At 38.5% G+C, this 22,249-nt stretch overlaps 1 protein-coding gene across 5 annotated transcripts in view; it reads right to left on the minus strand.

Moving 5' to 3' along the window:
• Positions 1-1,222: 1,222 nt before the first annotated feature.
• Positions 1,223-22,249, minus strand: part of ANKRD55 (ankyrin repeat domain 55) — a 47,697-nt gene continuing 26,670 nt past the window's right edge. For 4 of the 5 annotated variants that reach the window (XM_063423191.1, XM_063423190.1, XM_063423192.1 and 1 more), the window contains 5 exons: positions 17,034-17,218; positions 15,244-15,411; positions 12,738-13,402; positions 6,880-6,981; positions 1,223-1,942 (listed from right to left, as the gene is read on the minus strand). In XM_063423191.1, coding sequence (XP_063279261.1) covers positions 1,689-1,942; positions 6,880-6,981; positions 12,738-13,402; positions 15,244-15,411; positions 17,034-17,218 — 1,374 coding nt within the window. In that variant the 3' untranslated portion in view covers positions 1,223-1,688. Of the gene's footprint in view, positions 1,943-4,090; positions 6,787-6,879; positions 6,982-12,737; positions 13,403-15,243; positions 15,412-17,033; positions 17,219-22,249 lie in introns of those variants that run through there. The other variant, XM_063423193.1, reaches the window with a different exon arrangement.

The raw sequence follows: 22,249 nt of genomic DNA on the forward strand, positions 1-22,249 counted from the left end.
TTTCAAGCAGTGAAGCTCAGGGGCTCTGTAGGGCAGAGATGGCAGCTCAGCCAGGGACCTCGTGGAGCAAATACCAGTCTGCTATACTGCAGGAGACATTTCAGTGAGGCTGTCCTGAACAGGACTGGTCAGGTGCAAAGACTGAGCATGCCAGAATTGATTTTTCCTTTAGAAGTGCATGGATCTGTCATGCAGTGTTTTTCCCATCTGGCCTCAGGTTATCTGTGAGGTCCAAGAACTCCATGAGCTCTTTAGTCTTATGTTTTTCATCAAGAAGCTATAGATGTTTGCATCGCTTGTTGCATTTGAGCTTTATACCCCGACATTTGGGTGAGAAGTTCAAAAATAAAACATTCTTTTATTTGCTGGCAAAAGTTCCCTCTTCCCTGTGTTGCATCAGAGCAGCTGTTGTTGTGCTCTGCTTTTTTCTTTCTGCGACTGTCTGTGACAGCCACCAGCCATCCTATTTACAGTCGTTAGCGCAAGGAAATTGGAAACTGCAATAATCACTGGAACCTGATTATCTTCTTCTTCCTGTCAGGTTTGTCTTTTACTGTGACACAGCAAAGGAAATGTTTGTACAGCTAAGAAGACATTTATCTAGAGATAAACAGAGGTGCCAGGTTCTTGTTGAGTGAGCTGCTGACAGAAAGCTAATTCTGGACTGAGTTACTAGCAGTGGGGATACAAAAATGTGACAAAAGGGGACAACCTCCCCCAGCCCACAGCCCCTCTATAATCAGACGTGGAGAAGCCTCTAATGCAATTGCAGCAAGATTTAGATAAGAAACCTGAAGCAAGCAGAGGCTGGAGTCTTTGTTAGCCTCCAGGAAAGGACAGCCTTGTGCAATGTTTAGTCAAAGGCTTATACCACTCGTAAAGGTTCTTGACTGGATAGCAGTCTAGTTAAATTTCCTCCAGTTCAGTGATCAAAGTGAAACAATGCCTAAAAACTCACAACTGTGCAATCCTTGTTTTATGAAGATAAAACATTTTTGTCAAAAATTGCATTTTTTCACTGAGGAGTGTGAAGAATTAAATAAAACACAAATCTGTCAGTGAAATGAACAGTTTTGAACAGTGCATGCTGAAGGTCTGTCTGTTTCACAGAAATCAGTGTTTTGTTGTACTTTTTAAACTTGTTTAATTCACAAAACCCATGAACTTACAATTCAGAAAATGTGTGAAAAACAAAGAGACAAAAGACTTCAATTGCTAAAACTGTCTTTTGAGTTTATTTTCTTAATCTTAAAAAGTTTTTGTTTTATGGCACACAGCATCAGAATCAGCACCTTTGCATTTACAAACTACTAAGAAGCCCTGGCAATTTGTTGCCCTAGTTCCAACTTTTAAATTATGCAGAAAACCCTACTCTTTGTTCCTTTTCTTCTCTTAAAGGCTTAAGAGCACAATGCTGCAACAAAATCACATTATGAGGGTTCCATTCACAAAATAAATTTACTGCACATTATATATTGATTTAGTAATTTCATCATAAATGAAAACTATAATGCAAATGCATATATATGTCACACAGTGCAGCTTTTGTGATGTGCTATCTTATCTTGGTTTTTGTTATGCTCCAGTTCACAAGAGTATCATTAGTGCAAATAATGAGATTTAACTGTACGGGTATCTTTTAACAACCACTTAGACATATTTCAACCCATTTAAGCTAGTGTAATGAGTTAATTTTCAGCATCTGATTTGGTGAGTGATTTCTCAAGGTCTTCTTCAGGATTAGACTTCTTCTGGTTTGGGATAGCAGGTAGGACACAGCTTGGTTTTAGATGCTCTCCTGATAGACCAGGCAAGAGAGAACAGAGGATATGACTCTGAGAATGTCCTGGTTTCAGAGATCTGGAGATTGGAGCTGGTGGGAGAATAACTGCACTGGTTCGTAGTGACTTGAACTTCTTAGCATCCTGAGATGGTAACTGAACTAGAGGAGAGAGGAAAAAAGAGAAAGTGCACAGAAGGTGAAAAGCATGGCATTTTTACAAACGATTTTGCAGCTTTCTTTGAACTGTTGTCTCTTACTGTGTGTACTCAAGTCTGTACTTGAAAAATGTGATCAACATATTAATACAAAATTGTATAACCTTGGCAAGGCTTATCTTCACCTGAAGAATCCAACTCAGTGTCAAGTGATTTACTTTTGGTGTACTGACCAGTAAGTCTTGAGAAGTTCAAAGATTTACTTTTGATAAGCAGAGGACCTATCATTTGTCTGGAGGAGATCTGGCCTGTTTGAGAAATTTTCACAATATATTTTTTCATCAGAAAACACAGGCACCCTGCAACAAAGGAGTTCAATGGGAATATCTTCTAACAAAAATGCTCTATTGCTGAAGGTAAATGCTGATCAAAATCTAAGGAAGATGAAATGGAAGAATGTGGGATGTTGTGTCTGGGTTTCTCTAGGCACAGCCAATCATAAAGATAGGTCCACATGTGCTCTGCTATTCACAGGCCTCCAAAGTAACACACCAAGACACACACCAAAACACCTGAGAGGCACACCCCTTATGTATCTCTCTCTATTGCTGTCTTGTAAGAAACTCTGGAATTAGATCATCCTGAATTTCCACCTCACACTCATCAGTGTAACACTGTTTGTGCTTTAAAGCTAATATATCTCTGTATTTTCTCTAAATTCAAATCCTCAGGTTCCTTCATTCAGACAACTCACTAATTTCCTGAATGTTTAAAAGGAGAATTCAAAACTTTAATTGTAGACCTACTTTTCTGTGCTACCAATTTACTATGAATTGCATTAGCTTCTTTTAATTTTATCTCCATTTTATTCACAAGCTCTTTGTATACAAACAGTTTAGTATTTTACGGTTTAAACATATGAAGAGTTCTTTCTGGAGTTACACTATCTCTATGTTGGTTACACAATCTTTTTGCAATTTTTACATTTATTTTTTTCTTGGTCACGTTCATACTGCATTTGTGATTTCTTTCCATCTGCATATTTATGATGAATTATCTGAGAGGCTAACAACATTTTCCTCTGAAGTGTTCTGGCTGGAAATTTTGTGTTTTATTTAATTTGCCCCACTGAAAATAAATGTTACCTCTCTAATGTCTGCAGTGTGCCCTCACTGCATATATTTCTATATCTATATCTATATCTATATCTATCTATATCTATCTATCTATCTATATGTATATGTATATGTATATCTATATGTATTTTAACTTTACACATGGTGCAAAAGAGGCTAAAGTTGTTGTCATAATCCTCGGTAGCATACATCTTATACTAATCTAATCATTGGTTATTTATTTTTCAGGAGGAGTACTTTTCTAAAGTTTACCAGGTATCGATTTAGAGCAAAGCAGGATCTTTATAGAGAGAATTTAAAACTTGGTAGATTCTTTTCTTTTTAAGCTGATTTCAATTAGTATTCAAGTTGTGATTACCTGAGCAGCAGACCTGAGCTAAAACGGCTGGGCCTCTGGCAGTATACTGTAATTAAAGGATCATATTCAAGATTCATTCATTCTCAGAAATTCAGGAAATCACTTCTCCTCTCCATGAAAAAAAACCAAACCATTAGTATTTTGCTTTAGTTGGTGTTGAATTTGTGTGAATCTGGGAGGGCTATATACTATAAATGAGCCCATTTGTTTTCTGGCATGTGGTAGAATTCTTTGAGTTCAGTGGAATTTTGGTGTGCAAACCAAATGTTGAGAGGTTGACCTATGTCCCTCTTTGGAACACAGTTATATGTTAATATAGTCAAAGTTCACATCTGTGTGAAAAATACCCTTAAGGCTTTATGTGCTTTATGTACATCATTAAAAGCCTTAAATGGTGGATTTAAGTAGGTCAAAAGCACTACAGCTTAATTTCACCCCCATGACAGAGCAGCCATCACAAACTCATGCTCATTTAAAGAATCCAAACATCAGCGCTTCCCACACAGTCCCACGTAGTGTGCTCAGTTTAGGGTATTTGATTTAGGATTTCAGGACTGGTACTTGGATGGCTCTGAAACAATGCATATAATGACTAGTGCTAGTACATGTATTGAAACACAGGAGCCTGGACCCAGAGCTGGGATGTGTGGGAGGCAGAGCCCTTAAGGCCCCAGGACCTATATGGAGCAAAAGCCCTGCTGATGACCTACATGCGGAGGGCAGAGTGGGCCGCCAAAGAGCAAGTGGAACAACAGGAGCTACTGGTTCAGGCAGCCTTTTCCACTCAGTAGAGACTCGGGAGTGGCTGCTACTACAAACTGCAGGGGCAAAAGTAAGACTATCAGAAAGGCATTGTCATCTTAGACCCCCCTCTTTTGCAAGCAGTGGATCACAGTGGCCTTCTCCAGAGACAGGGGTGCTTTGTGGAATGCTTGGCTGTTAACTTGAGAAAGAAGACACTTCAAATCATGATGAATAATGGCACAAACAACCACAGATCTCCAGAAAATATTGTTAAATGACCAGTGGAAATAGATGTTAAAATTGTCTTTTAAATTTGTTGTTATTGTAGTAGGTTTTTTTTTCCAGCAAGTAATAATGTCCCTTTTTTGTGCATCAGACACGTTGTCTCCTCTAATGTCTCATCAGACCTTCTTAACTACATGAAGAAGTGTGAGGAGCAGAAATTTTTCTTGAAAATTTTGTTTGAAAAATTATCCTGGCATTTTGTAAGGAGTGTGTGACAGTCTGTTTTTCAGGGGTTGTACGCGTTCCATGATCAGTTGGAAAGAGTGTGTGAGGGATGAAGCAGCGGCATGCAGAATAGGGGATGCAGTCTGTGCTAAGGCTACTTAAGAAGCCATGTGAGGGATCCCTGGCCCTTGGAATATCTGAAGGGTGAGAATTTATGGTTTAAAGTCAGTTAGGTACTCTTCCTAGGCTACTGTTTCATTCCTATTTTCCTCTTTCTAATGTGTATTTTAAAGTGTTTTTACTGAGGGAGTTAATAATTTCTTCCTTCTTTTTTTCTTTGCTCTTCCTTTTTTGGGGAGATACTTCTTCTTTCAGTTAATCTCTGAGTAGTGTCAGTTCTCATTCCAGTTTTTGCTTATTTTATTGTTCTAGCTTCTTGGTAGGTTTGTGGGTTTTTTCGTTGTTGTTGTGTGTGTGGGTTTTTTTTGGTTTTTTTTTTTCCCCTTAGCATATTTTTAACACACCTCTTGTGTATTAAAAATACCAGAGGAACACAAATATTTATACTCAGTCTTTGTTGCTGGAGCCTGGATTTTGCCTGGATAAAGGCTATGTCCAAAAGGGTAATACTTTTAGGGCTGGATGGAGGATGAGTGAAATCTCATACTGAGATGAGACTCTGAAACAGTTATTTAGAAAGCTTCAGGAGCAAATGTCATTCGTATTAACAAGAAATACAGTCTATTTTGCAAATAATTTTGCTTTTCTGTTACTGACTTGAACTAATGTTCAAGCAGTAATGGCACTTGGATAAATGTGCTGTGTTAATTAAACCAGGATTCTTAATTGAGAAAATTGTATCTTACTTGTAAAACAGTTTTTGGTACAAGACTAGAAATAAATTCTTCACCATTTGTATGAATTAATGCAAGAACAACCACTATTATGAAAGACTTTTTTAATAATTTTGCTTACAACTATGATTTAACTAGAAGATACAGAAAACATAAGTAGAAAAGCTTAAAAAATAGGACACTTGGACCTGGGGTTTTAAAAGCAATGAAATTATTTGCTTTCTTCTGAGCAGACAAAGAATACCACCTCAGTAGTTCAAACACCTTTTCTTCCTGTCTGATGTAGGAAACAGCAGCAGTGCAGGATTCTCTATATTCCCACCCAATCTGATGGTCCCTGTAAGGCTGCCTCTGCCTCATTTCTAGTAATATTGTCATCACTGCAGAATTGCTTTTGACATTCTGATTATAAGTGGAAGGGAATCTTAAATCAGGTCTGAATGCTTTAGTACCTGGCTGATCCGCAGGATGACAATTAGTAAACTGTAAATCCTCATCCAGTATACAATGGAGATTTGTGCTTGGTGGAGCACAAGAATGTGAGTTTAGGACACTGCTGGGAGTAGGGCTGGTGTCTGTGTTTGAAGAACACCCCAGGTACTGGCTTGATCCAGCCTGGATCACAGTCCTGACACTCTGCTGGGACTCTGAGAGGGATGAAGCTCTCCTGCACTTTGGGACCACTGCTTCCCCAAGCTGAACACGAGCCAGCAATGTGCCTGTGCAGAAATACAGCCAACAGCCTCCAGGGCTGCACCAGGAACAGCACTGCCAGCAGATTGTGACAGGGGATTCTTCCCCTCTACTCTGCTCGGGTGAAACATGTCTGGAGTTCTGAGTCCAGCTCTGAGACTCCCAGTACAAGAGGGAGGGGGACATGCTGAAGCAAGTCCCATGGAGAGCAATGGAGATGACTAAAGGATTGCAGTGTCAGCCTTAAAGGAGAGGCTGAAAGAGCTGGGACTGTTCAGCCTCAAGAAGAGAAGGCAGCTCAGAGGACCTCGTCAATATGTATAAATGTTTGATTGTGGGGAGTAATGGAGAAGGAGACACACTTTTCTCAGTGGAGTCCTATGGAGGTGAAAGAATCAATTGCCACAACTAAGAAATAAGAAACTTTTTCCTCTGAGGATAGTCAAGCACTGGAAGAGATGGCCCAGAAAAACTGTGCAGTCTCAATCTCATTCATAGAGATATTTAAAACAAAACTGGGTGTGATCCTAGGCAATGTGCTGGAGGTGACTTCTGTGGACAGGGGGGTGGACAGTCTCCAAAGGTGTCTTCCTACCTCAGCCATTCTATGATGCTGTGAAAAACAAACATGAAACCTCTCTTAAGCCTCAGATGCCAGTGATGGAGGCAAGCAGCGATACTGTAACTGACACTTGTCTGTACTTACTTTTGTGGGCACTGTGGTTGGCTATTGGAGCTAGGCTGTTCTGTACAGGAATAATATTTTTCATTTTGTGTTGGTCTATAGACATCCGTTGAAAACTTCTTGCTGTGAAAGAAAAAGAAAATTATTATGGACATAATTGTAACTAGTGTGCTGCACTGTGTATTTCTGGCTTCCAGAAAAGAAAAGAAAACTTACTTAGTGTTTCTCAGAAATATGTAATAACAAGAAACCACTAACTGAAAAAAAGAAGCTGTTGCTTAGTTCACTTTACACTCATAAAAAAGGACTGATTGATTTAGTATAACCTTCACAGATACCCTTATCACTTCCTCTTGTATAACATAGCAATAGGTCTTAAAATGGGCAGAGTTTATTAGCTAGGTCTCTGTAAGAATATTTGGACTCTAAATCTGTAAAATTATTCAAATAGATGATCTGATTTCAGAATTGAAGCTTAAATTTGCAAAATATCCTGGTAGGGTCTCAGCCTTTGTAAGTATTAAAACACAGAGTTCAACTGCTGGCTGGAAAAGGACATTAAAGGCTATTAGCAGTAAAGATGAGCTTTGAGAGGGTTTTGTTGCAGATGAAAGCATATCACAACTGATAGAAGGCAATATGGATCACCTAAACTATGTTTATGGCAGTATCATTCTCACCAAGAAGAATATATACTGGAAAAGGAAGGGTTAGTTGGTTAATTCTGGCATGTCACCTCACTGGTTAAGATTAAATTTAAGTTAGGTCTAATACTATTAGAAAAGACAGTATGTTAGATGATGTAATGCATTTCATCACATGAAGGACACATGTAATACTGAAAAAAGAAGCTCAAGCACCAAGCCAATGTTTTCATCAGATCTTTTTCCAGAGCTGATCTTATTCTGCAACGCTAGGGTCCCTCAAATTATTTTTCTTGTTATCACCAAATCTGTGATGAGCCGTGTACTGAGTTGTCTGGGCAGCAGCTGCTCATCCAGCATGAACATAGCTCATTGAGGAGCAGGGGTAGGAGAAGGGAATACAGGTGACCTTGCCCCTGATAAGTAACAGCTGTGTTAATTACCCAATATAGCCGTGTCCCTGATGAGTAACAGCTGTATCTAATAAAGAGAAGCGTGATGAAACAGAGTGGGGTAGCTGGGGAGGGGAAATCATGAAGGAGGAGGAATCTTGAGGAAGAGGAAACGAGAATCATGAAGAAGAAGCTCCCTGAGCAGAAAGGCTCACTGCTGTGGGGTCAGTCTGGGTCTGCAGTTAGAGCCTATTGTTGGAACCTGCAGTCACAGTCTAGCTGGGTAAAAGCCTGCAGTCAGAGCCTGCAAACTGATATGTGGAGTCAGAATTTAGCAGGAAATAACCAGCAGTCAGAGGTTGCAAGGGAAACCTACAGCAGGAGCTTGCTGCAGCCAGAGTCAGTGAGTGGTTGGAGTCAGGATGGGTAAGCTGTGCAGAGAAATAAACCAGGGCCCTTCTCATGCTGTGATAAACAAGAAGTCTGTGCCTTAGCTACTTTCTATCCTCTAACAAGAGGGCTGCTGCAACAAGCAGGCATGTGCTCTGTCAGCACACAGAGACATGGGGTGGATGTAGCAGGACATCCTGCAGAAGGAAGAGAAGGAATGATATTAATTGCTTTTGTGGCTCTGTAGCTGGTACTTGAAAATACCTATGGATTCTTGGGCTGTGCAAGATAAAGCTATAGAAAAACAGTTGAGCAGTTTTCTAAATATGCACTGAAGTAGCTGTCAGGAATGCTGTAACTGTGTTGCTGACTAAACAGACTCTGTGTGACTGGAGTTCTGGTGGTGTTTGTCAGGCAAACCTCCATGTCACAGTGCAGCCTTCAGCTCAGCATGGAGCAAGCTCCAAAAGCCACAACAGTTGGTAGACACTGGGTTAGTCTGCTGGATCCTGTGGTTAAGCTGATGTGTTTGAGCTAAAGCATCAAGAATCTTTTATGGGTGAGCTCTGCTTAACAGAAACAGCCTTCAGTTTGCTTTTCTGTGTTTTACTCTTTAACATTTCTTGTGTCTAGTTGGTAAATTTCTTCCATGGATTTTGTATCCACTTTGTACAAAGAACTAAATATATCAATTCCAATATAGCAGAGAATGTTTTTTTGTTCTCATTAGGACAATTCAAGTTATATTGGTTTCTGTGATGCTTATGCTGAGAACCAGCGGCTTATTGTGTATGTACCATTATGGCTTTGGTGATGGGGGGTTGTTGTTGCTATCAAGAGATATGTTCATTTCATAAATGGGGATATCTATCCGCTAAACAACAGTACAAAACATAATCATGTTTGCAAGGATGATTATGAATGCTTGGAAAAGAATCCTTATTAAAATTTTGGCATCAAGTGGAAGTATTCTACTTTTTATGTGTTTTACATAACATGTGGAAAAATAGTTTTTCTCTCTCTGAGACATCATCTTTGCTATCCCCAAGAGCACATTTATGATTGCAGTTGTTTTTGAAAAAATGGAAAGGAAGCAATTTCATTCTTATAAAATGCAAGACTGCATTTGGATTTTTTTACAGTTTTTTAAAAAAATTTTCTTTGCATTTAGAAAGGTGAACCACATACTCTGGTGTATTTTGCATAAAAGTTGTTAACGTTATGATGAATGTCTCAGAGTAAATTGGTTCTTAAATCTGAGAAGGCGACAGCACACTGATCAGCTTTGCTCTGCTTTCCTAGCCAAGAAATGCTTCCTGTTGAACTCTGCCATGCTGCTTATACTATCAAAAACTTAATAACAGCCTGTTTTTAACATTACCTATTCAAGCAAAAGGAAGGTACTGGGCTGCTGTAATAAAGCCTGTAATAAAGTATCATTTTACATCTGGAAATTCAGTAACCCTAAGATGAGTGGAGGATAGGCATTTCAGTGCTGTCTTATACTGGAGACAGGCTTCCTGTTACCCATGTTACTTGGAATTTCTCTACTTCACTATTTTCCCTGTAGAATGTAGACAGCAGCACATTTTGCAAAAACAGATGATCGCAAAGCTCATAAGTACAAAATGCTTCAGATCTTTGATGCCAGCTCTGTACTGTGGCTGGCAAACAGTCTTGAAGTTTTGAGTTTTTCGTGTAGGTTGTCTTTGCTCATCTCAGTGGAGGGCAGTAATTCTGAGAGAAACCAACAGCATAATAGTAAGGTAATTTTCATTGCTACATACAGCAACTGCTCTCCTTTGTGTAAGTGCTAATGCTCAGCTAGTAAATTGACTCATCTTTCATTCCCTGGAGCACAGAAAATAGAACAAAAAACCTCCTAAGGCTTTGGCACATATATCTGCCAGCTGTCTTTGTGGCAAGTGAGCACAAAAATTAGCTTTGACTTTGACAATAGACATGGTCATGCTAGACAATCAACACTGTGTGTCAACAGAGAAAATATTTTTCCAATTTAGTTTCCTTAGAGTATTGATACCCATAATCCTGGCCTAGATATTAATTTGAAAAGAACAACAGTAACCAAAAAACCCCACAAAATGGGAAAAAAAAAAAAAAAAAAAAAGGACAAATCAAACAAAAAACCCCAACAAAACCCAGGTAATGTTCCTCAGAGAAAGGGCTGCCTGCACAGCATTGCTGGCTGGGCTGGAACCAGACTTTGCTTCTGATCCCTGAAAGTCCTGCAGGCACAGCACACTAGAGACCTGGGAGCCCTGGAGCTCACACAGTAAATGCAGTTCTAATTCAGAGAAAGTCAGGTGGCTTTAATTACAGGGGCAGAGAGATTTAAACTACACACATAGGCATGAAGAGAATAAGCAGATCTTTTTATCACAAAGAAATCTAAGTGTTGTGAGAAATATTTGTGTTGTGTAATGCATTCCTGTCAGACACTCTCTTCCTCCTTAGAGGATTATAATTTACATGTGTCAGAGGAAGGTCCTCTTTGCTAGCTAGAGGAATAATTTTATTGGTGGAAGATGTTGTTAAAGTGAGTTGGTACAAAGAAAACTGGGCTTAAAGAAGACTCAGGCTTTTTATTTTCTGAGAGAGATAATAAACTGTCAGAAATAACATTGCTTACTTTCCCTGTGGGCATGCAAAGACGGCTCCCATTATAACAACTAGATTTCTATCATGGGATGCTCAGAGAAATATTTTTTTCTGGGAAAACCAACTATCCTTCTGTCCAGAGCAGACAAGGATTGAATAATTTTCTTAGGACTGTAGTATACTACACTATTAAGAAAAATCTATAATCACATTTTAAATAACACAGTAGTTACTTCCATATCAAAGGTATTAATAGTCTAGCAAATTCCAACAGGAAACGTTTCCCAGAAACAGTTGTCCTCCAGTTTGGTTTATTCAGTTTGAGCTCATTCCTGCTACTGCTGTCAAGTTCAATGTTCTCAAATATCTTGGCCTCACTGTACTGTATTATAGTGAGGTTGTAAAGTAGCCCTGCAGGTATTCTTGTGTTCCACATGTGAGCTGAACCTTGCAGACTTTAGTGTAAAAGGACTCCTGCAGAAGCAATCATTGCTGGGGATGTGGAGTCTGGGGCTTGTATGGTTGACTGAGTAGCTGAAGAGTGCATAGTAAAAAAGTAGTGACACCTATGGAGCAGTTATATTAAGCTTTCAGGAATGTGGCCTGATGTTCAGGAAGTGGTACTTTTTAAATGGTTCCTTTTTACACCAAAATGCTATTTCCAGCCTTTATTTGCAAAATGTATGTATAATGGCCTGTTGTTCTGAAATTGCTGTCTCTGTTCTAGTTGTCAGACATATGCAAAGATTTTCCTTTTTACAGTTCACTTCACTTAGATTTCAGTACAGTTTGTGCTATCATGCAGCTAACTGGGGGCTCTTCTTAGGGTTTCTGTTCACTTCTCTTTTCACTGAAGAGTAATGGCTGGTGTCTCTTAGGGTAAATGTATATTAACTTACTGTAAAATTTTTACTCCTTTTAATGGTATACTGGAAAGTTTGGTGTTTGTTTTTGCTTGCTGCATTTTCAGTTAGATATTGCAGTGGTCGGAAGGCATGCTAGATGTGTTTAATTTTGGCATGGGACTAATCCCAAAGGAGATGAATTTGATATGTTAAAGTAAATTCCAAAATGCAGGCCAGCCAGGCAGATTCATTTAAATATGGATGTGAGTCAAACAAAATACTAGATTCCAAACCCAGCCAAACTCTAGTATCATGTTCACCTTAGAATTCTAACACTCTGCTTCATTACTGTTGCATTAAAATTTCCAGACCACGGCACAAAAGCATTTGTCCAATCTCTGTAAATTTAGCAACCTGAATTCAGCTTTGGAGAAAGCACAAGAACAGCACATCAGACCAAAGAGCTGGCACTCAGGGTGGGAAGGGATGCCACTGCAGCCTGGAGTCAGAATATACCTGTAAGGGTAATGTGGCATGGCATAAAGCTGTCTAGCATGGCACTGGACCTGGCTCAACCCAGAAGCAGCTCTCAGCACAGTTACAGATTTGAGGGCAAGGCTGTTCCCTTGCACATCTACATCCTGGACTAGACACAAAGCAGCAGGTGTGGTAGTGGGTGTTAATGTGCAATTCACAAAGAACATAAAAACCTGGAGGCACAAATCGCTCAGGTGCCTTATATACTTCCTAGATTCCTGCATTTTTGCTTGCTCATCAGACCTATTTACATCTCCTATTTCCCACATCTAAGCACCTTGCTTCAGCTTTCAGCTGATATTCCCCCCACATGCTATCTGTGATGCCTACATAAAGTAGAAACTGAAAAAAAAATCAAATAGAAACATTATTGGTCCCTACTTTTTTCTGACTCATCTTGCTGTATCAGTAGGTATTATAGGATTTAGGATAATAGAGAAGGAAAAAATTACCTGATGGAGAACTGGGAAGGGAGGGAAGGCAGGGAGGGCACAAAAGTGCGTGGTGAGATCTATCAGAGTTTAAGCCATTCATCAGTTTGTCTGAAGAAGTCCTAGTACAGGCTTTGTAAGAGAGTCTCTGGTTAGAGTCTGTGTTCCAGGGATCATCCAGCAAAGCCTGGCAGCTATCTGTGCTGTCCAGCAAGTTGTATTCACTCCTACTCTTTTGAGATTTGTGTGGAAAATGTTGGATACTGGAGCTGGAGTAGAAGCTTGGCATTTTGCTCTGGGAAGCAGTTAGGAAGGAATTGCCTGCAGTGATTGGGGAGAAGCTATGAGTGGTGATGGGTGGGAGTCCCTGAGATGCTGATTGCTTCTTTTCTGCTATGAGGTACTTAGTGTCTGTGCTCTTTCTTTTAAAGTCAGGGGTGGTCTTGCACTCATCTGGAATGTCTCTACAATTTTTATTCATAATGCAATCAAAACGGGTGATGATATCATCTACTTCTGAGGTCTCTTCTCCAGGATATTGATCCCTGCTTCTCTCCTTCTGACTGGTTTTCTGATCATCTTTCCTCCTTTTGCACGAGAAGATCTGGTTCAACATACTGAATCGTCCTTCCTTCTTTATAAGTCTGTTGTTCTGGTAGGGATACTGATGAACTGATTCAGACCTACTGGAAATACAAAACAAAATGTGATCTCAATATTACTAAACAATGAGAAAATACCAAGTGTGTTACTCCATGAAAGAGGCAATATTCTGTCCAGATACATTTGCATGGGTGGTTCAAGAAAATTAGGACCCCAAATTTGTAATTAACAAAGACTGAAAATGCTACTCTGTTACTTTACTCTTTCTTACAGGTGAATTGCCTTACAATCATCTTAATGTAACTTAGCACTGATATCTGGGAAAAAACAAAATTTTCTGGCTTCAGCATCTACCAGATGTGATGATCTAATGATAATGAGAAGAACATGCTGTGATCTTTTTAATCAGGTCATTTTTATTATGTCATATTTGGAAAATGGAATTTCCAGACATTGCAAATTCTGTAAAAAATGCACTAGTTCACCATTCCTACTGTCCCTTTTCCCCTTCATTTTTCCTCTTTCCAGTTTGCCTTTCCCTTCTAGCCCTTTGGCTTGCCTTGCTTGTGCTAAAGAGATCCCATACAGTTTCAGATTGGTCAGGATAATTACCTATTCTTGTATTGTTGCCTTTTCCAAACTAAAAATGAAACTCAAGGTAATTTAATATGGGAGGTAATATAAAAGTGGATCTTTATTGAAGGCCTTCAAGGGCAGTTATCAAAAGATGTCCACAAAAGCCCATCTCCACAAGGGTGAGAACATTTTCACAGGTTTTAGGAAGACAGCATAATTGATAAAATGCATCAATTAGGAGGACAAGTGGTGATGGAATTCCCCCCCCAGGTCAAGCTCCTTCTCTGGAGCCCCCCCCTTGGTAGCAGTTGTACTTTGTCCATGAGAATGCATCTGCAAGAGTTGTTATCAACCTTGGTAGCCAGGAAAACCAAGACAGCATAGGGGCCTTGTACCCCCGGGTCTTGGAGCTCTGGAATTTTTGTCTTTCTGCCTAGGGAAAGGCCATGGAAAACTACTGGGAAAACCAGCCATGAGTACAACAGGCTATAGAGCTACAAATGTATGTGTGAAGAGTACAGAGAATATATAGAAGAGAACAAGGCAAGAATGAAGATGGTATCAGTATTGCTGTAGTGATTTTGAGATGAAATTTTGGCTGATCTTTGACCTTCTCTAATAGAGTGCAGGAGAAAGGGGAGAGGTAATATTACCTGTGTCTCAGATTTGGAACATAGGACATAATGCTAACTTCTGACTGGAAAGGAGGGGAAAGCACAAAGAAATGGGGAGATAAATGTAAGTGCATACTTGAAGTAAAAGAATGGAAACTAATTATGTAACAGCTGCTGAAAAAGGAAGAATACAAAGAAAGGAAGATTGTAACCACTGAGTCTTTTGTTATACTTTTTAAGAGACAAGAACTCGGAATAAAAACCACATCAAGGTAGAGAACTAAAAAAGGCCAGGATAATTCTACCAAACCCTTACTCTGAGGATGAAAACTTGAGATTTATTACCTGTCAAAGCTGCTTTTGTGTTCAGTCTATCTGTCTGATTACATGAACACGAGATATGGCACAGAGATTTCAAAGAAGTGGAAGTTACATGTATGTGAGGGCTGAAATTGTTCTGTTATACAAATTTTCTACATGAAAGTGACTGAGCAGAAGTCATACACACATCTTCAGAACCCTCTGCTGCTTGGTGGAGTAGTACTGCAACCTCAGTGAAGAGTCTTCATTAGAGAACTGATTGTAGTGTTGCAACATTGGTGGAAAATGAAGTGAATATTGCCTGAATCAAGGAAACACCACCGAGGGCTCAAACCCTTCAGCAACACTCAAAAAGCAGTAACTTTGTTTTCTAGTCAGCGGCAATAGCAGCGAGATGTGAACCTCACTTTTACCTGCTCTCCTGAGACAGCAGCTTGACGCATGCCATGTGCCCACAGTATATGGCATACATCAGAGGAGTGTTCTCATTGATGTCTCGAGGGCTGCTGTCTATCCCCAGTGCCAGCAGTGTCTGCACACAGTCAGCTTTCCCTGCTGCTGCGGCCCAGTGCAAAGGAGTCCTACAGGAAAGGGGCAGTATCATTAAAACAGATTAACAGATTTACAACTGAAACTGTTAATGACATAATGAGGTGTGCACAGGGTATGCTACTTGTCCAGATCATAACATACATTTTGAGAAATTCTACAGCCCACTTATTCCACACCATTGCAGCCATATTTATTTAGCTGCAGATAAAGTAGATATGGGGCTGCAGAATGCCTATGCATTATATAACAGCATCTCTTCCACTGCTGAAATTGTAGAGTAGGAGAAGTGCCTGAAGTTTTCAGAGCAGAATTTGAAAAAAAAAACCTTCATACTGTCCATTGAATAGGGAGAAACTCTTCTCATCTTTACACAACCACAATTAGCAAAGGATGGCACAGGGCTCTGCATGAAGGTAGTAAGAGAAGCCTCTTCCAGATGAATGACAAGGACTGAACACATCTACCAGACTGCCACTTTGCCAGTTTGAGTTCTATGATAGGCACAGACCAGAGTACATATAATTGAATCTCTGCAGGAGGATCAAACTGATTTTGTGCTTGGGAGAAAATTTGCATCTTGTATTTGGAAATTTTTGTCCAATTTCCAAATTGTAGTGTTTCGCTCTTGTGAAAAACCTGAAAGCATAGACACCACAAGAAAAGTGTTTAAGAATAAAAAAATAAAATTGACATTTTCTTTCTATTCCTTTTCAGTCTCAGTGATTTCAGATTGGGTGCAATTAAAAAAACAGTAGAATGTGAATCTTATATATGTGTTTGTAGTGAAAAGCTTATGTTTTCCCTCTCCAAGTATAATGTAGTCTGTGGAAACATGTGAGCACGTGGAATAGGTGGCCATGTCTTAATGAACTTTAAAGTGTAGGCAATCTCCTTCCTTTGCTCTTCTTTCCATAGAAACATAGCCTTCTCAATTACATTTTAATGATGTTTAGAAACTGTTCATTTTATTTCTGTTCCATTTTATTGCACTTTTCCATGAAGAATGATATTATTTTAAGTACCTGAAGGCATAAGCCAAGAAAATCTTGGCTTTTGCTTCATTGAGCAGAATAATTGATGTGAACAGCCAGCTGGTTCTCTTTTCATTAAATAAATTATAAGCAGAGTTCCAAGGAAGGTAGGTGTGGGGTGAAAAAAGGGAAAGATGACTCTTCTGTACTTATAAAATACAGATTTAATCACAGGTCTTTTCAGATTGGAAGGTAAACATCCTATTGTCCTATAGGAGTATGGTATTTTCATCTTAAATACAGTAGAAGAACACTGCCATTTCTTAAATACAAATAACAGCAGGATCCTGGCTTCAAGTTGCAGGGTCCTGTTTTATTGTTTTGAAATAAACATTTACTTTTGATTGAAAGAAACTTGGTGGCAAAGTTCTCACACAAATAATCTCTTTTTTAGCACAAACAGAAAGCTAAATATCATTCCTTCCAGTCAGTCATCATACTAAGTACGATACATGTGAACTGGACTGGTTTGCAGTGTCTCTGAGCAAGCACAGTCCTCTGTGGATTGCAGGGCATTACTCGGCCATGGCCTGTGAAACAGGAAACGTGATTATATAGTAAACAGAGCTGGTCTCAGGTTATTAGAAAGGAAGCAGTAATTTCAGAGTTTCCATGGTTACCTGTCATCCACATCAAGGGCCTGCAGGTTGCACTTTGGGACTTTAGCCAGCTCACTGATGATATCACTGTAGCCAGCAGCAGCAGCAATGTGCAGGCATGTTTTGCCATTCTCATCATCATAATTTATTATTGATGGTCCCTGCCAGTGGTCCAGAATGATGGAACATAGAATCCTGTTGCCGCTCTGGAATAAAGTTCAGAAAGGGAAGTATTTTACAATGGAGCTCACACCAGGCTGCATATTCTCTGCTAAAGAATGCTAAATACAGTAATGGTATTATTCTGTGTTTATACCAGAATCTCCAGATGTGAAAGCCACGATCTTCCAATCTACAGTTGGGAACTGTGCTTACTTTCTGAATTTTCTAAACACTCAGAACACTGGAAAAGTAATAAATACTGAACCACTGCAAATATATCCACAAGTTGTAGAGTGTAAATTACTTAATAGAAATTACTTGGGTTTTTTGCTGTTTTGCTTAGCCACAGTCTAGAAACACAAGCTTGTATTTTCTAATAGAAATTTAGGGCTGAAAAGAACCTTAGAAAACCAACCTATATCTGTACGTCTGTCTCAGTACACTCAGAAAAGCCATGACAAATATTTGTCAAAGTGCTTCTTGAAAACTTTCTTAGCTAGTTTGCTCTGGTGTCTTAATAGAAAGTTGACATTGTCTCTAACCTGCAAATGAAGTTGAACATTTTATATTTTACCTTAGTGCAAAAAGAGCAAAAGAATTAATTACTTTTTTATAACAACAGAAACACAAGATTGGAAAGCTTTTTCTGTATCATCAAATTCAATCTCTGCAATCACTTGAAGCTATGTTACATTAACCCTCTCATAAACTTTGTCCATTAAAGGCAATTAGGGTTTTTTTGCCCCCATTAGTCTCAAAGGAACAGAGTTCAAGAACTTTTTTGTTTTAATGATGTGTATCTCTAATTTCTATTCATACTCAGGGGTGATTATATCCTTTTGTTTCTGTTCCAGCATTATTATTTAGATTAAATACTTCTTTCCTCTTACTGGTACTTGCTCTTCAGATGTATTTATAGGCAATCATCACATCTCTTTTGAATTGTTCTCTTGCTGCTCTAATCAATCATGGTCTTTTAAGTTTATTTTTGAAAAATATGCTGTTTCTTTCATTAACCCAGTAACCTTTTTCCTTTTGTGTTTTAGTTGTGTTTCCTTGAGGAGGGATGATTAAAATTGTACTATTCATACAAAGATGTTTTTGCCAGATCTTATACAGTGACACTGCTCTTCCTTATTTGTGTTAGAAATACTTCTTTTGGTATGTCAGAGAACAGCATTTGCCTCATTCACAGCTGTGTCCCATTAGAAACTCCTAGTCATTTTGGAATGACCCCTCAGTATTTCTCTTCCTTAGTTGTTTCCAAGCATAGAGTTTCTAGATTTGGGAACGATCTTCTGCTACTAGCACCCAAGTGCATGACTTAAACATTTTATCCTATCCAATTTTTCCCATTTGTATTACTCAAGATTTAAAGGTGATCCATATCCCTGTATGATATCTCCATTCCTTCCTCTTACTGTCTTTCAGTTTTATGTTATTGGTAGATTTTATCAGAATGCTCCTGTATTATGTGCCAAGTTATAATGAAAATATTAAAAAAGAGTAGTATCAAAACTTATTCCTGAAAGTAATTTCCTTCCAGCTTCTATTCACCATTTATTCTTGTCTTCATATTCTTGTCTCTGGATTCTGAGACACATTTTCTTTTGCTTCTCTGTACTTTTGTATCTTATTTTGTAAGACAGCTATTTATTCTAAATATATCTTTTAAAGTTGGGTAGACATCCATTATCTCAAGCCTCTTCTATACACTTTTCTCCTCTGCTCTTGGGATTCAGCTTCCTGCTATATTTTGCACCATTGAGAGGATACATTCCAGGTCCCTGGAACATGCTGATCTCACTATTCAGTCCAGCTGAGAATTTCCTTAATTTATCAAAACATGTCTCCCTGAAATCAGGAATTTTGTTTTACATGTACTTTGTTTACTCAGATGTTTAATTTAGAGTCTTATCTTGATAATGTAATCCAAGCTAATTTTTCTATGACAAGCATTTTGTAACATCCTAATTAACCATGTTCAAATTGTTATTAAGTATATAGTTGTCTGAATATCTAATGAAAAGAATGTTGATTCTCATGTTCAGGAATACTGAGGTCCTATGAATAGTTGATGTTTTTATTGTCCATTCCCTATGCCAGATACCAATATCCTCCATACTAGTATTCCCAGTTACATATTTTCATCATTAGCATCAGTGAAATCTCTAGTCACATTCAGGGCTAACTAAATTTAGAAGTCTACTACATACTTCTAGTACTACCACAATAAATATCTATCTGTTACTATCCTTCTCTAAGTAAGTTTTGATACAAAAATAATTAGCATTAGCACCTTACTGCTTCTGTATTCATGTTCTAGTGACTCTACGACTCTTCCTGTTTTACACTGTCTTGCTAAGTCCAAATTTCACACTTTGCAGCTAAATTACAGTCCCTCGATGTTCTTGCACAACTCTTAGCATTCACATAAGAAATCTTCCACTGTTCTTACTGGAATTTTATACTTTTACAGGATCTTGTGTCTCCCACCAATCTTCTGTTTTCTAGACTAAACAAACCATTTTCAACCACCTGATGCAGGTCAGGTTTTCCAAACCACTTATCATATCTGGGGCTTTCTTTTGGCCCATTTCCATTATGTCTACAGTTTTTTTTCAGCCACGGCACTTCAAACAATATAATTATCCAGCAGAGGCTTCTCTCCTGACATTGAAAATTACTTCCTGTAGCCCACATGTACTACGCTTCTGTCAACATATCCCAGAATGATGTTTGTTTGGTTTATATCAATGCCATAACTTAAACTCCTACTCACTTTTGAAATCTCCTAGTCTATTACTCTTGATTTTGCACAAAACCTTTAATTTTTCACAATTCTGTATACAGTGTTATTTTGTGCATTTCAGTTAATTCCCATAATTTATCAACATAATTTTGAATTTCATCCTCACCCATGAAGTACTTGGCCTCCCTGGAATTTGATTTTAGCTGTGGGTTATGTATGTGTTCTGTATTTTGACACCTCATTATGGAACAAATAAAAACATTCTTATGATACATTCCTGGTTGGACTATCTATGAGATATTCACCTCCAAAGATGATTTGAATAGTCTTGAATGTAGCTGATAAAGAACATATGATGTGTCATAGAAATCTGCAGTCGATTTTGATGGCATCACTCCTTATTCTTCCCTTGTGAGCCACCTTGGACTGAATTCTGGATCTATTATAGCAGGATGTGCTTGTAAATATTGTGCTTTGATGTCATTTAATGTGATTAAACTTGCATGTATTGCCCACATCAGAAAGGAACAAAGAACTAGACTTTTAATGATCACTGTATTTGCCACATGCTTACCAAGGCTTCTGTGCCATGTGATGAACTTTATGTTGTTGTCACCTTTCCAGAATTTTTGTTTTGTTACACGGGATTAAACTGATTGACATTCAAAGATACTACAGCTAATAGCATTTTATCTGAGAAAGCAATAATTGCTTTGAAGATGGCATTGAAAATTCTGCCTCATTTTAACAATTCAATCAAATTGTTACTTCCATTTTCTAAGTAACCAAGGAATACTTCCTAATATTTGGACCTTCTCCTGAATGAGATTTCTGTGTGACTGCTCAGTGGCTTTCCAGTTCTTTCTTCTTAGGAATGCCTTCTTATCTTTAAATTCATCTTGGCTCTTTTAAATTTTACTCAAAATTCTCTTAAAATGCTTATAGTGCCTTTATTCTTAGATTGATAGCTTTGAGCTGTGGCCACCAGAAATGTAGTGTTCCTGTGGTAAATTTACCACAGTACTATTGTTAGACCAGGATGTTATCTGGTAAATTTACCATAGGAAAATTATGTGTTTTTGTAACCTTACTGTATGCATCACTAAATTTCATCTTCCCTTTTTGTATACAAATTCCCTTCAGCAGAGATTCAAGTGTTCTCAGAGATTATCAGTCATTTTTGCTACATATTTCTAAATAGTTTTGCAGGCTATCTCCTCCCCCCCCTCTGCCCTGGGTTTTGTTACCCTTTTGTCCCATCTCACACTTTTATCTGCTTCCACCCATTATTGATTCTCCTCAGTGGAATTTCTTCCTTAGATCCCTCATCTCAATTAAACATACTTTATTGTCCTAGTGTGACTTTACTTGTCCAAAAGTAAAGGAAGAAGAAATGTCCTAAAGCCTGGATCCATGAGCCCCTGTAAGAAAATCTCTCTTTGTGCTTTATGCAAATTTTTGTCTGAGATTTGTGTTATCTCCAGACAGTGGCAAACAGCCATTTCACTTACAGGGTATTAACTCTAACACTTGATTACAACTCTGGTTTCTATAAGTTGGTTAATAAAAGTCAGACTTCTGAGAGTTGCATCTCTGAGTGCTTTCCAAATAAGAAAACAATTATTCAGGAAGTATCTGTTGGATCATGAGGAGATTCCCAAAGCTCTGGGACACTTTTCTAGTTTCAGCATTTCTTTCAGCCATTTTCAGCTTTTTTCAGTCTATTCAATTTACCATCATTGTTACTACAGCCATGGTTCTTATACTTCAGCCCTTTCTATCTCCAACTGATAAGACGAACAATAATTTTATTTAGAAAGTTTCTTGTCATGTATATAATGTTCTACCGTAACACTGCATTTTATTCTGCCAGGTCTTCAGTCATAAACATGGAGATGTTTTATTTTGTTCACTGCACTGTATAGAGGGTTGTTCTTTCCTCTCTTCAGAATATTCTAGTGAACTAGATTATGGGATGCCAAAGAGGAGTCATATGAAAGGAGTCTGCTAAGCCTGCTACCAGTAATGGAGAGGTGGGAGGGGTAGAGGAACAAGCTATGGACCACTTAACTGTTCTCACAAAACTCGGATAAAATATTTTTCTTCCAACTAAATGCTTCTGGAGATTATATGGTTAGGTTGTATTAGTTCTCCTATATTTCCTGTCTGTTTGTATGAGCATGCAGTTTAAAGCCTTCCTATATCTATAGCCATCTTTACCGGGTGGAAATTCCCCACCAGAAGCTCTTGAAGTTGCTTTTTATTGTTAGCATTGCACTTTAGGTCTGCCTGTGTTTTCCTCCTCTTTTACATTCTCTCATCT

Source organism: Prinia subflava, chromosome Z (genome assembly GCF_021018805.1).
Source record: "Prinia subflava isolate CZ2003 ecotype Zambia chromosome Z, Cam_Psub_1.2, whole genome shotgun sequence".
Taxonomy (NCBI): Eukaryota; Metazoa; Chordata; class Aves; order Passeriformes; family Cisticolidae; genus Prinia; species Prinia subflava.